Source organism: Perca fluviatilis, chromosome 2 (genome assembly GCF_010015445.1).
Source record: "Perca fluviatilis chromosome 2, GENO_Pfluv_1.0, whole genome shotgun sequence".
Taxonomy (NCBI): domain Eukaryota; kingdom Metazoa; phylum Chordata; class Actinopteri; order Perciformes; family Percidae; genus Perca; species Perca fluviatilis.
Window position 1 is genome coordinate 8137375 of NC_053113.1, and position 15497 is coordinate 8152871.

The 15497-nt window shown below is 42.4% G+C and overlaps 1 protein-coding gene across 1 annotated transcript in view; it reads right to left on the minus strand.

Moving 5' to 3' along the window:
- Positions 1 to 649: 649 nt before the first annotated feature.
- Positions 650 to 15497, minus strand: part of LOC120551075 (segment polarity protein dishevelled homolog DVL-3-like) — a 17280-nt gene continuing 2432 nt past the window's right edge. The window contains exons 6-13 of the mRNA XM_039788227.1: positions 10487 to 10563; positions 9895 to 9962; positions 9098 to 9178; positions 8880 to 9014; positions 7765 to 7932; positions 4071 to 4191; positions 4001 to 4038; positions 650 to 1787 (exon numbers count right to left, since the gene is read on the minus strand). Of these exons, the coding sequence (XP_039644161.1) occupies positions 1534 to 1787; positions 4001 to 4038; positions 4071 to 4191; positions 7765 to 7932; positions 8880 to 9014; positions 9098 to 9178; positions 9895 to 9962; positions 10487 to 10563 (942 nt within the window). The 3' untranslated portion in view covers positions 650 to 1533. The remainder of the gene's footprint in view (positions 1788 to 4000; positions 4039 to 4070; positions 4192 to 7764; positions 7933 to 8879; positions 9015 to 9097; positions 9179 to 9894; positions 9963 to 10486; positions 10564 to 15497) is intronic.

Genomic DNA, 15497 nt, shown 5'->3' on the forward strand with positions numbered 1-15497 from the left:
CAGAGAGCAAAATAAATAAGAAGAAGAATCTGGCTGTTCATCATATCTACATAATATAGGAATGTACATTATTAAATATGTGATCTGGGGGGTTAACATCAGAAACATGAAAACAGATTCAATACACAGGGATGTCAATGGACATGAGGATGTGTGTGTGTGTGTCTGTGTGTGTGTGTATGTGAGTGTGTTTGTGTGTGTGTGTGTGTGTGAGTGTGTTTGTGTGTTTGTGTGTGTGTGTGTCTGTGTGTCTGTGTGTGTCTGTGTGTCTGTGCCCGTGTGTGTGTGTGTGTGTTTGTGTGTGTGTGTGATGTTTACATGGCGTTAGAGACACCGGGGTATCGCCTTAACCCGAATATATAATGGTTTTTAAACAGCATGTAAACACACTGAGATGAGAGACCCTGCTGGTCTTTATTTACCCCTCCTGGTGTCCTCGGGGCAAATCTGACCCATTTTCAAAGTTTCTGTTTCAGCAATTTGGTTTTTTTTTTAACCAAATTGTCCAAAAGATAAAGTGGATGGTTCCATACAACGCTCTTCACAAGATAAATATATGATCAGTTCACTACGTTCATTGAATTTGGGTGTTTTATTCAATTTTATACCATTTGGAGAGAAAAAAAAAAGTAAAATAATTTTAAAAAATTTACAAAAATGTTGTGAGAAAAACCTTTAAAAATAAGTGACGAAAACGTCAGGAAAAAAGTGTTGAAAAAGACAATGAAAACGTTGGGAAAAATAAGTTATACGTGAAGTTTAATGTCCCAGATTCCCCGTATCCGTAACCCTAACCCCAATTCAAGTTGAGCTTTGATATCTTGACCTTTTTCTACTGTTGTTTATTTTGTATTATATAGTGTGTATTGTTTGTGGATGTTATCTCTTTGATTTTTGGAGCTTGTTAAGTACTTTGGTCAACTATGGTTGTTTTTAAACGTGCTATATGAATAAAACTGAACTGGACCAGTCGAGCTGCCTCGTAGAGCGGGTCTCGGCATGGCCCTAGTGGAATTTGGGACACTAAACTGCACGGATGCCAAAACAAAGAAGTTGTAATTTTAAATTTTGACCCAGAAAAACAAAACGTTGACGGGAAGACAACACACAAGTTAAAACCAGAACCAGAATCTGCTCTGGATCCTAACTGGTGGATGCGGTCTGGACCCGAGACTGTGACTATACTGAACTTGAGGAACCGTTTCTAGAGCCAGATGTGGCTGTTTTTAACGAGGGGTTGGAGCTGGGGAGGATGACATGTTGTTGTGCTAAGCTAATCGCTAAAAGAGGGGAAGTTCCAGCTGTTCAAGCCTTTCTAGAGTTTCCTCTAGGATCCATTTCTGAGGGAAAGAGACATAAAACAGAGAAACATTAGACTGTCCTGTTTCAGACATCACGCTGTAATGTAGCCGAGTTAGACACTAATCCCTAAAATACCAGGAGAGGTTTCAGCAGACCATCACCCAGACTTTGTCCCTATTCTTACAGTCTGTGTTCCTCCGTCACCTGACAGGGTGTGACATCATCACAGGGTCACATGACGTCCACAAAGAAGTCTCCGGGGTTTCCCACGGCGAGGCGGAAGGACTGGCGCCCGGCGGGAAGCTCCTCCTTTGAGTCTGTGTTACCATGGAGACCAGGGAAGGAGGCGGGGGGAGGGGAAGGAGGCTCAGGCTGTTTGTCCGGTGACGCAACCACTTCCTGTTCCTGTTTGGTGCGCTGTGATTGGCTCCCTCGTCCTCCGGCCTTCTGAGCATCGCTGCAGTTTGATCCGCTGCTGCCACTTCCTGTTACACAGTCACACATTTAAACATCCGCGATGACTCATCCATTCATCTCTACAGCTCTAACATCCACGATGACTCATCCATTCATCTCTACAGCTCTAACATCCACGATGACTCATCCATTCACCTCTACAGCTCTAACATCCACGATGACTCATCCATTCACCTCTACAGCTCTAACATCCACGATGACTCATCCATTCATCTCTACAGCTCTAACATCCACGATGACTCATCCATTCATCTCTACAGCTCTAACATCCACGATGACTCATCCATTCACCTCTACAGCTCTAACATCCCGATGACTCATCCATTCACCTCTACAGCTCTAACATCCACGATGACTCATCCATTCACCTCTACACGATGACTCATCCATTCATCTCTACAGCTCTAACATCCATGATGACTCATCCATTCACCTCTACAGCTCTAACATCCATGATGACTCATCCATTCATCTCTACAGCTCTAACATCCACGATGACTCATCCATTCACCTCTACAGCTCTAACATCCACGATGACTCATCCATTCACCTCTACAGCTCTAACATCCACGATGACTCATCCATTCACCTCTACAGCTCTAACATCCACGATGACTCATCCATTCACCTCTACAGCTCTAACATCCACGATGACTCATCCATTCACCTCTACAGCTCTAACATCCACGATGACTCATCCATTCACCTCTACAGCTCTAACATCCACGATGACTCATCCATTCACCTCTACAGCTCTAACATCCACGATGACTCATCCATTCATCTCTGGAGCATACCTGCAAACACTCCCCTTTTTACTCCCGGAGCCTTAGCCCTATCTCCCGGTTTGTTATTTCTCCCGGGAAACTCCCGTAATTTGCAGCACGGCCCAAACTCCTTTATAATTAATCAGACCAATATGTTTGTCTAATGTCAAAACATCTAATGTAACTTCCATTTTCTAATAATTGCGCCAACAGTTGTTGCCTTCTCACCAAGCTGCTTGCCTATTGTCCTGTAGCCCATCCCAGCCTTGTGCAGGTCTACAGTTTTATCCCTGATGTCCTTACACAGCTCTCTGGTCTTGGCCATTGTGGAGAGGTTGGAGTCTGTTTGATTGAGTGTGTGGACAGGTGTCTTTTATACAGGTAACGAGTTCAAACAGGTGCAGTTAATACAGGTAATGAGTGGAGAACAGGAGGGCTTTTATAGAAAGAAAAAACAGGTCTGTGAGAGCGGAATTCTTACTGGTTGGTAGGTGATCAAATACTTATGTCATGCAATAAAATGCAAATTAATTATTTAAAAATCACAATGTGATTTTCTGGATTTTTGTTTTAGATTCCGTCTCTCACAATTGAAGTGTACCTATGATAAAAATACAGACCTCTATATGCTGTGTATCAAATACTTGTTCTCCCCACTGTAGCTGTAAATTTCAACAGTGTTGGGCGCAACAACTTAAATGCATCTTACCTAGTCATATCAACAACCTCCACGCTTTTTGTAAGGTGTGTCGCATTGATTTTAATGTAGTGCACAGTGGGAAAAATGACATCATCCAGCACGTTAAAACACAGCGGCACGAAAACATGATGCAAGCTGACCTCACTTAATACTTACAATACCGCAAGGGGATACTTCACCGATTAGCATTGAGCTTTGTATCAGCAGAAACACGGTAGTATTTTCGAATGACCCCCTGAGACGAGAGATAGCTATATTGTCTGCCTGGAAAAAAAACTCTGATAATGCAAAAATTATGATTTTTAAGGAGGTAACAGTACCTGCCCCCCGCCCCCCCCCCAAATGCCACAAATCTCCTGGATTTTCAAAACCAGGTATTGGCAAGTATGCTCTAGAGTTTATGTACATGTTTAGGTTAGTATATGGACGGAGGAAAGGAAGTAGGTAGGGAAGGGAGAAGACGAGAGAAGGAAAGAAGGATGAAAGGAGAGAGGAGGTAGGTAGGGAAGGAGAGAAGATGAGAGAAGGAAGGAAGGAGAAAGGAGAGAGGAGGTAGGTAGGGAAGGAGAGAAGATGAGAGAAGGAAGGAAGAGAGAGAGAGGAGGTAGGTAGGGAAGAAAAGATGAGAGAAGGAAGGAAGGAGAGAGGAGGTAGGTAGGGAAGAGGAGAGAAGATGAGAGAAGGAAGGAAGGATGAAAGGGAGAGAGGAGCAAGGGTGAGAAGGAGGATTCAGTGTTGATCTCTGTAGTTTTACCTTCGCTGTGCTGGCTTCCTGTTTCCCCAGCCGTGTGGCGGGGAGGGGAGGGGGTGAGGGACGGGGGTACAGGTAGGGGGAAGGGGGGGCCTCTGGGGGTCCGGGGGACAGCGGGGGTCCTCTGGGGGCCCGGGACGGACCCAGTGGACTGGAGTCTTCTTCCAGATCCTGCAGAGTCATCACGCCTAGATCTGACAGACACCAGGAGTCACATTATTATTAATAATTATTAATATTAATATTAATATTAATATTCAGTGTAAAGTCCCTAACGTGCCTTGCACTGAAAGGTCGCGAGAACCTATTGTTTTTGTAAGGATTATTATTATTTTCTTCAACGTCCAGTGTATAAAAAGAAATCCTGGAGGTAAATTCAATACCATTTTTAATACCTTCTCAATATTTTTTAAAACCAAAACGCCATTGAGTTGCAGGTTTATACAGCAACACGTTTTCTAACCATTAAATGGAGTTTGAGATTTATAAAACTACACCAGAACTAGGCCAGAACAATGTAGATAGGGAAAGTCAACAGAATAGATTGAGACTCACTCATTGAGACTTTGGATACATCTTGCAACCCTAACCCATTTTGCATTCATTTCACCTTTAGAATAAAATGTATAGATGAAATAAAATGATAAATTAAAGCAGTTCAAAGAAACAAACATTCACTGATGCCATTATAACCACTTCAAACTAACTGAACCTTCTTCTGTATGTACAGACACGCAAATGAGTACACATAGAAAATATTCCATGAGGCAAGTGACATACAAGAAAACAGACATACACACAGACAAGCAAACAAGCATTCACCGTTTGAACTTGTGATGTCATTCTGACCATTTGAAACTAAGTGAACCTGTGATCTCATGGGAAGTGCTTTTTCTTCCCCACTAGGGGTGCATACCGCTCAAAACCAACATGACAAACGTAGCTTGTAATGTTCACTCAGCGTTCTGTTTTGTTGTTAAACCGTGTGTAAAATGAGCTTTCAGGTAACGGCACCGTCTATTTGCTGGATGGTTTTAAGGTTGGTAGCTAACATTAGCAGATAAGCCCGTTGACAGCAACGTTATTGTTCATATTTTGGCGCAATCAATGTTTCTGACCGTAGTAGTAGTGGTCATAGTGACTGAAAGTGTGATGTGAGATGGTAAAAAGAATCTACCCGCTGGTTTCAGGTAACGCTACTTTTTGACGTTCAACACCCCCACCCCCTCTGCAGAAAACTATTCTAATAGTAGATTTTTTCAGAACTTGTTTAAATAAATTATTTAGGTAAAAACAATGACATTTCCACACAGCACAGCACATGTCATTAATCAATCGGAATAACCGAATAATCGACTTCTACTGTCCCTATACAATATTCTCTTACCATGCTGAGATGCCACCTGCCAACTGCCTGCCCTGGAGGAACGTTTGCACTATACTCTTCATCTGTGTGATGCACCACTCAGGATCTCTGGTCATCTTTGTGGGATAAACAACTTGAAAACAAAGCTCAGGGCTCCAGACTAACTGTTTTCACTAGGAGCTCAGTGGCCCCCAACTGAAAATTTTAGGTGCACAACCAGAAAATTTAGGGGCACACACCGTAAATCAACATGCTAACCAAAATATTCACATCTCTACTAATTTCCACTGTATTACTAATAAATACTTTGATAATAGATGCAGAAATTACAATGTGCTGTTTCAAATTCAGTGTCACTTTTGAAGATGCAACATATAAGGTAAACTGACAGCCCCATCGCTGTCATGACAGTAAAAAATTTATATATATATATATATATATTTTTTTTTTTTTTTTATTATTTTATTTGTATATTATTTTTTAGCCTGTTTTATTTTAATCATGACCGTTTTTAATTGCTCTTTAATGTTTCATGTAAAGCACTTTGAGTTGCCTTGTTGCTGAAAGGTGCTGTAGAAATAAAGTTGCCTTGCCTTACAACCTCAGCCTGTCAGTCAGTCACCAGGGCATAGAAACCACTGTTGTGCCTGGCTGCTCGTCTCCGAAGAAGTGTAACGTCAACAGCACCGCGACCGCTTTCGGCTCGCCATACATATCCTAATATCATATCGCAGCAAACGCTGTCTGCGTGAAGTTATGAAAAACTGTAACCACACCTGAAACCACTTTATTTCCGTGACTCGCTGTGACTTCAACAAAACTGCAGAGCCGACGTGGTTTGCATCGTCTGCAGCTCTGCGTGTGTGCGTGTGCGTGCGCGTGTGTGTGTGTGTGTGTGTGTGTGGTATCAGAGCTCTGCTCTGTCAATTTTCAGAGAGGACAGATAAGCTTGCGCTTATGCACTCTCAGGTACCGAAAATTCAGCGTTTAACGTGTAAAAAAAGGGGGCAAATTTACTGGTCGCACATGTGCGACTGGATGTAAAATTCAGACGCACACTCTCACATTTTGAGCAAAATGCGACCATTTGGTCGCAGTCTGGAGCCCTGAAGCTTCTGCTGGCTAACAGCGGTCTTTGGAATCGGCTTTTGCCGTGACTCTGGAAGACTTGGAGTTCAGCTTTTCTTTGAGAAAAGAACAAAGAACGGCTCTGAAGTCATTCTTAAAAAAGGAAGATGTGTTCCGAGTTTTGCAACCTTTTATCCCGCCCCTCGGTTTGAGCCCTGACCAATGGGGAGTTCCCAGACCCAACATCTGGATGTGGGGCTGGCTGGCTTGTCAGGCTATCACCCGATGCGGTATAGGATATAATATCACACAAACAATACCTCGTAAAATGGTGATTAATACCTTTTAATACCTTTTAATGGCCTTCATTTTTACTAATTTGATTTACTACCTTTTAATACTTTTTAAAACCTGTGTCATCGCATTTTTGAGGGGGTTAGAATGCATGAAAACTACGAAACTAATTGTCAGACCTGGTGAAAAATACAAAGATCTGCAGTGATGGGGTTAGGCGTCACCAGGGCTCTCCATGGCTCTCCATGGCGCCCCCTAACGAGATCCATGATACTGGAAAAAATGAGAAGTTAATATACCAAATTTTGAGGGAACATAGGTCTCATCTTGAAGTCCACGGAGCATTTTTTGGAAAATGTTCCACCTGACATGAAGTCGGCCATCTTGATTTTCATGCAAAAAAATTTCATTTTACGAACAGCTGTTTTAGGACTTTAGGATGCACGAAAACTTTTGTCGCTTTTACGATCACGTTCGACTGAATTTTATTGAAACGTTTGAACTGTTGTCTGATTCGGCCAAAAAAGAATAGACTGTATTTTGGTGATTATATTTAGTTTGTGTTGTTTTCTTTTTTTAAAGATTATTTTTTGGGGCTTTTCCCTTTTAATTGAAAGTGGATAGATATGAAAGGGAGAGAGAGAGATGGGGAATGACACGCAGCAAAGGGCAGCAGGCCAGATTCGAACCCTGCGCCGCTGCAGGACTTAGCCAACGTGGGGTGAACGCTCTTACTGGGTGAGCTAGAGGCCGCGCCGTTTGTGTTGTTTTCTGGACTAATTGTTGTTAAGTCTTGTTATTGTTTAAAGGATAGCAGCATTCTTAAGTTAATACACTGCCTGATGTTACGAAAAACTGTTGTTCATGGTCTTTTTGCTACTTGTCTACTTTAGTTCAAACCTAAGGTTGTATAAGCCATTTGTTTTACATTCATGGCGTGCATCTTTTGTGTGTGCATTGTTGCCACGTGAGTGTGTTGACTGTAACCCCTAGAGAATAGACCAATAAGAAACCAGAGTCGTTAGGGTGTGCGACTCACCTCCACAGAGGTCTCCGAACACGTAGTAGCACTGTTCAGAGAAGGTGACCTTGTTGACCGTGTGGCGGATGTAGCCGGCCTTCAGCAGGTTTCCTGCGTACTTGCGAGCTTCCCGGCGGTCGGTGAAACCCTCCACGTTACGGTGGAGCCAGTCCACCACATCAGAACCTGGATGGACCCAAGACTTCAGAGATCTATTCACTTTGGGGCAGGGTTGGGGATCGTTTGGGGTTTTCTGATACCGGTGCTAAAGCGATACTTTTAAAACGGTGTCGGTGCCTAAACGGGTACTTTTTAATAAAGTTTAAAAAAGAAAAAATAGAAGGGTAGTAAACAGTCGGCCATATGGTTAAAATTATAGATTTAATAATACTATTACTATACTTAACTATAACTTATAACAATAACTTATTTCACCAGTAAATTGCTGCTGAACGACAAAAACAACCACCAGATGGTAAAAGGGTATTTTACAATAAATTTGAATGCACCACGAGGCTACCAGTTTCAAGTGAACGCACCGTCTGTGTTGTTTAATTCAGACAACAGCAGCTGTAGAGCAGACTCTGTGTTGGAGTCCTCTACAGAGAAATACAGTCACACTTTACACTCTTTAACGTTAGCTGTCAGCATTTAGCTGCTAGCTAAAGCTAGGCTAACGTTACCTGCTGTCAGGTGTAGTGTAAAGTCAAGTGTAAATTTTCCTTCTTATTCAGTACCGTTTACGTTGGCATCGGTGCCCTATTGGCACTGCGTTATTGGTACCCAACACTACTTCAGAATTTGGGTCCCATCTTAACATTAAGGGTCAGAGTTTGGGTCTTGTTATCATAAAGGGTTGAAGCACGTGTCTTTTTCAGACAATTTTTGTGCTTTTTTCAACGTATTTGTCGCTGGCTGAGGACTTATTTGGGGCTTTATGAGGCCGAAAATGTAAGTGAGAAGACTACAATATGTGAGACATGCAAAAATACAGTCAAAATATTTGACTTTTTCTCTTAAATAAAAGCAGGTCAATAACCTCCACATGTCTGGCCATTGGTGTGATTTTCATTTTCCAGTGTGGCCCTCTGGGAAACTGAGTTTGACGCCCCTGGTTTAAAGGGTCTTCTTACCAATGAAGGCGTTGGGGATGGTGATCTTCAGCCACATGCGGTCCCGAACCTCGAGGCCCGACTCCTGATTGGCCATCCCCTTGACGACAGCCGTCATGTCGCTGTGGATGGTGAGATGGGTTTCTTCCTGCAGGTCTGAAAAACAGCGGCAGGTTATTGTTGGAGTCGTGGACGGACGGGTGACGGGCGGATGCTGCAGTGGCTGATGGGAGTCTCACCGTAGTGGGGGGGGAGCCGGCCTGTCATGGCCGCGGTGTGGGACACCCAGGCAGCCGGGTCGATCGGACGGACCGGCTCGCCTGCCAGGACGATGGAGAAGACAAGGGAGAGAAAAAGGCCCGTTAGTTTTTTTATTTATTTGTAGTTTATTTAAATAGGGACGGATACAAAAAACATAGATTATTACATAAATAACAATCCGATGCCTGTATCACAGTGTTTATAGCCATGGCTGATTCGCAACACCTGTCCCTAGGAGGGCTTTTAACAGTTAAAATAATAAAGGAATACATTTTTTACAATTAATACAATAAAATGTCAAGAAACCAGTTGGCAGCAATAAAAATAAGTGTAGTAAATAAACACATTCACTCGAACTCACACAGATGCACACCTCACATACACACAGCGATACATTTCATATGGCATGATCACACTGCTGCTGCTGTATTAACCATGCTTTTGATAGTTTTTTAAAGGTGGACAGTTTAGTGAGAGCCTTTATATTTGTAGGGAGCCAGTTCCACAGTTTGGCTCCTTTCACAGAAAAAACATTTTGGGCAAAAGAGGTTTTACAAAATGTAACTTTACAGTCTCCACATGCAGCAGCTCTTGTGGATCTGGAGGATTCCAGCTTGTTCACAAATTTACAAAGTGGCTCAAGTGCAAGTCCAGTCAAACATTTAAAAAACAACAACAGACTGGGTTTAAGGTTTAACCTCAGCGTTAGTGTTAGAATTAGCATTAACATTAGCGTGATTTATGTCATTGAAGATATGTGTTGGTGTTAACTCACTCCTCGGCAGCGTGAAGCAGCCTCGGGGGTTTGGATCCCAACACTTTGCCACCGTTAACGTCACCGGACTACAGACAGACAGGCAGAGAGACAGACAGACAGACCGACAGAGAGAGAGAGACAGACAGACAGAGAAACAGTGAGACAGACAGACAGACAGAGAAACAGTGAGACAGACAGACAGACAGAGAGACAGACAAACAGACAGACAGACCGACCGACAGAGAGAGAGAGAGACAGACAGACAGAGAAACAGTGAGACAGACAGACAGACAGAGAAACAGAGAGACAGACAGTGTTCATGAGTTGTTGGACACATCGTAACCTGAGTTTCCAAGCTGGAATATGCAAATGAACGCCTGCTGAAGTCGGAACAAAAACAGTTTTTTAATTCATGTATTTTATATCAACTGTTTGCTCAGGTCGGGGCCACTGGGAGGAATTCTTATCAAATGAGGGTTTAATTTGTGTTTCCTTATCTGTCTGAAGTACTTCACACTCTCCATTCCCGTAGTACTAGTAGTAGACCCAGCAGTGACAGAAGTATTAGAAGTAATAGTACTATTAAGAGTAAGTAATGAAGAGGTCTCACCCTGGTTTGTGGACGATTTCTCTCAGGACTCGGACAGCGTCGTCGTTACTCATGTTCTCAAAGTTGATGTCGTTCACCTGACAGACACATATTTATACACATTGTTAATACAAGTAGTAGCTCCCAATACCTGTAGTAATAGTACCACACAGCACTATACCTGTAGTAATAGTACCACACAGCCCTATACCTGTAGTAATAGTACCACACAGCACTATGCCTATACTATATCGCGAGTGCAGTAGCAGGCCTCGCTTTGTCTAAAATTAATTATGACACTGCCATTGATCTGCTTAAAAAACGATTTGGCGGTAAAGATTTAGTGATTATTGCTCTTATGAATAAGTTAGTGAACATGACTCCTGTAAACAGAGCAACTGATGTACAGTTGAAACCAGATATTTACATACACTTCAAAAAAAACACAAAAACATTTATTTCTTTACTGTCATACATTAAATCAGAGTAAACTTTTTCTGTTTTAGATCAATACATATTAAAGGGGTGATAGAATGATTATATAGGGTATTTTACACTGTTCCTTAAGGTCTCCTAATGGGGTATGTAACATTGGTTGGGCTGAAAATTGCCCGAATGATATTTTATTAGGCCCTTAACTACCCTGTGAATATGGCTCTATTTGGAACAAGAGCTTTTCTTCCAAATATGGTATGCTGATGAATATTCAGAATGAGCTACGCGCTGATTGGTTTGAGCAAACTACATAGAAACACATGGGAGACTCGACAGCAGGTCTCATATTTCAGACACTGATAGTTATACATTGTTTGTCGGGCTATTTCGTTATTAAATTCACTTCTGAGACTTTTTTAAGCAAGAAATCAACTATATAAAGCTCAAATATGGGCCGTTTTACGAAAATTGATGGCTAATTGCAAATTTGGTAAGACTGTGTGTCGGAGTTCAGCCGCCGGTGCTGCCTCGCCGCCCGGCCTGCCTTCCTTCACAGCCCCCGGCCTGCTATGAGGTACTTGGAGCTCGGTCACGGCTCGCAGCCCACAGCAGGGACTACCAACACCGCTGCCCTGACAGAGCTCCAGGACCTTCAACTCCCCTCTTCCTGCTAGCTAAATGGCCCGCTGTGTGAGAGTGCCGTCAGCGAGCTTGTTACACCAGCAATCTGTTACCACATGTTACACACATGTCACGCCACTTATACAAAATCTAATTAAAGGTCTTATAAAGCTAACAACGGTGTCTGATTTCAAGTTAATGAATATTTGTGAAGACTAAGTGTTTCGTTAGCTGCGACTGTCCCTTCAATCCTAGCTACAAATCACGGATACTTAGCTTCCTTTTCGCCTTAATTCGATTATATTTACAGTTTGAATTTCGTCACGCCACTTACAAAACATCTAACTATATGTCTTATAAACCTAACAACGGTGTCCAATTTCAAGTTAATTAATATTTGTGAAGACTAGCTAGGTGTTTCGTTAGCTGTGACTGTCCCTTCAATCCTAGCTACAAATCACGGATAGTTAGCTTCCTTTTCGCCTTAATTCGAGTATATTTACAGTTTGAATTTCGTCACGCCACTTACACAACATCTCCCTAAAGGTTTTATAAAGCTAACAACGGTGTCCGATTTCAAGATAATGAATATTTGTGAATTTCAGAGGAATTCTAAGAGGAGGCTAGCTAGCTAGCTCTCATTGATAGAGCTACATCCAGCCGCAGGCTCTATCAATGAGACTCGCGGACAAGCGGCGTTTATTTCCCCAATCGTTTGTTTAAATAACTCAACACATTATAATTACACACATTAAAAGATTAACTGGAACCTGTGGTAAGAGATTGCTGGCGTAACAAGCTCGCTGACCGCGCTCTCACTCACATACACCGGGCATTTAGCTAGCAGGAAGAGGGGAGCTGCAGGTCCTGGAGCTCTGTCAGGGCAGCGGTGTTTGGTAGTCCATTATCCAAAAACCGGTGACTTTGCGCAGGTATGGAGTGCTGTGGGCTGCCAGTCGTGACGGAGCTCCAAGTACCTCACAGCAGGCCGGGGTCTGTGAAGGAAGGCAGGTCGGGCGGCGAGGCAACAACACAGGCAGCACCGGCAGCTGAATTCCGACACACAGTTGGACAAAATTTGCAATTAGACATCCATTTTCGTAAAGTGGCCCATATTTGAGCCTTACATAGTTGATTTCTCGCATAAAAAAGTTTCAGAAGTGAATTTTGTAATGGAATAGCAGAGATATGCACGACCTAGATCCTGAAGACTACCTGATCTCAGGTCAGTGGTGTAGCCTATGTAAAGGTTGGGGCTGACAAAGGTTCCGGTTTTTGGGAGGTTGACGTCAACTTCCAGCTTTGTTGGGATTCGCCTGTTTTCAGCGGCAGTTTCAAAATAAGATTTTCATAGTAAAGGGGTGTCAATGGGACTTTGAGCTTCTATGTATGTCCTATTTACCCACCGAACTGTCGTTATTCAACTATGACAGGGTAAAATCGGTTTTGCATTCTATCACCCCTTTAACATATTTTTTGCATTTGTTAAATGTCAGAATCGAGCGAGGGAGAATTTTTATGTATTTTCTTTATCACTTTCATCAAAGTCAGAAGTATACATACACTGCCTTAGTATTTGGTAGAATTTCCCCTGAAACTGTTTGACTTGGGCCAAACGTTTTGGGTATCCTTCCACAAGCTTTCTACAATAGTTTGCTGGAGTTTTGGCCCACTCGTCTTATCCACCTCTCTCTGTCTACAACAATAAGGGACATCTGCTGCTAGTAAAGCCAAAACCATGTAAAGATCATTTCAAACTAAAACCAACGTCTCTGTGTGTGTATCAGGCCTGGGGATTTTAAAGGACCTGAAATGTCTACTTTGTGACACATGTACGTTGCTAACAGTAGTAGAAGTACAGTTAGAGTAGTAGAAGTACAGTTAGAGTAGTAGTAGTACAGTTAGAGCAGTAGTAGTACAGTTAGAGCAGTAGAAGTACAGTTAGAGCAGTAGAAGTACGGTAGTAGTAGTAGTAGTACAGTTAGAGTAGTAGAAGTACAGTAGTAGAAGTAGTAGTACAGTTAGAGCAGTATAACTTCAGTTAGAGTAGTAGTAGTACAGTTAGAGTAGTAGAACTACAGTTAGAGTAGTAGTAGTACAGTAGTTGTAGTAGTAGTACAGTTAGAGTAGTAGTAGTACAGTTAGAGTAGTAGTAGTACAGTTAGAGTAGTAGAAGTACAGTTAGAGCAGTAGAACTACAGTTAGAGTAGTAGTAGTACAGTTAGAGTAGTAGTAGTACAGTTAGAGTAGTATTAGTACAGTTAGAGTAGTAGAAGTACAGTTAGAGTAGTAGTACTACAGATAGAGTAGTAGTAGTACCTGTAGTAGCATGTCTCCCGGCTCTCTGCGAGTGTAGTAGTAGTAGTAGTACAGTAGTAGTAGTAGTAGTACCTGTAGTAGCATGTCTCCCGGCTCTATGCGAGTGTAGTATTAGTAGTAGTACAGTAGTAGTACCTGTAGTAGCATGTCTCCCAGCTCTATGCGAGTGTAGTAGTAGTAGTAGTAGTAGTAGTAGTAGTACCTGTAGTAACATGTTTCCCGGCTCTATGCGAGTGTAGTAGTAGTAGTAGTAGTAGTAGTAGTAGTAGTACCTGTAGTAACATGTCTCCCGGCTCTATGCGAGTGTAGTAGTAGTAGTAGTACAGTAGTAGTAGTAGTACCTGTAGTAGCATGTCTCCCGGCACTATGCGAGTGTAGTAGTAGTAGTAGTAGTAGTAGTAGTAGTAGTAGTACCTGTAGTAACATGTCTCCCGGCTCTATGCGAGTGTAGTAGTAGTAGTAGTAGTAGTAGTAGTAGTACCTGTAGTAACATGTCTCCCGGCTCTATGCGAGTGTAGTAGTAGTAGTAGTACAGTAGTAGTAGTAGTATAGTAGTAGTAGTAGTAGTAGTAGTAGTAGTACCTGTAGTAGCATGTCTCCCGGCTCTATGCGAGTGTAGTAGTAGTAGTAGTACAGTAATAGTAGTAGTACTTGTAGTAACATGTCTCCCGGCTCTATGCGAGTGTAGTAGTAGTAGTACAGTAGTACTAGTAGTAGTAGTAGTAGTAGTACCTGTAGTAACATGTCTCCCGGCTCTATGCGAGTGTAGTAGTAGTAGTAGTAGTAGTAGTAGTAGTAGTAGTAGTATAGTAGTAGTAGTAGTTGTAGTAGTAGTAGTAGTAGTAGTAGTAGTACCTGTAGTAGTATGTCTCCAGGCTCTATGCGAGTGTAGTAGTAGTAGTAGTACAGTAGTAGTAGTAGTATAGTAGTAGTAGTAGTAGTAGTAGTAGTAGTAGTAATAGTACCTGTAGTAACATGTCTCCCGGCTCTATGCGGGTGTAGTAGTAGTAGTAGTACAGTAGTAGTAGTAGTATAGTAGTAGTAGTAGTAGTAGTAGTAGTAGTAGTAGTACCTGTAGTAGCATGTCTCCAGGCTCTATGCGAGTGTAGTAGTAGTAGTAGTAGTACAGTAGTAGTAGTAGTATAGTAGTAGTAGTAGTAGTAGTACCTGTAGTAACATGTCTCCCGGCTCTATGCGAGTGTAGTAGTAGTAGTAGTAGTAGTAGTACCTGCAGTAGCATGTCTCCCGGCTCTATGCGAGTGTCTGCGGCTACAGCTCCTCCCTTCATGATGATGATGTAGTAGTAGTAGTATAGTAGTAGTAGTAGTAGTAGTAGTACCTGTAGTAGCATGTCTCCCGGCTCTATGCGAGTGTAGTAGTAGTAGTAGTAGTAGTAGTAGTAGTACCTGCAGTAGCATGTCTCCAGGCTCTATGCGAGTGTAGTAGTAGTAGTAGTAGTAGTAGTAGTAGTAGTACCTGTAGTAGCATGTCTCCAGGCTCTATGCGAGTGTAGTAGTAGTAGTAGTACAGTAGTAGTAGTAGTACCTGTAGTAACATGTCTCCCGGCTCTATGCGAGTGTAGTAGTAGTAGTAGTAGTATAGTAGTAGTATAGTAGTAGTAGTAGTAGTACCTGTAGTAGCATGTCTCCCGGCTCTA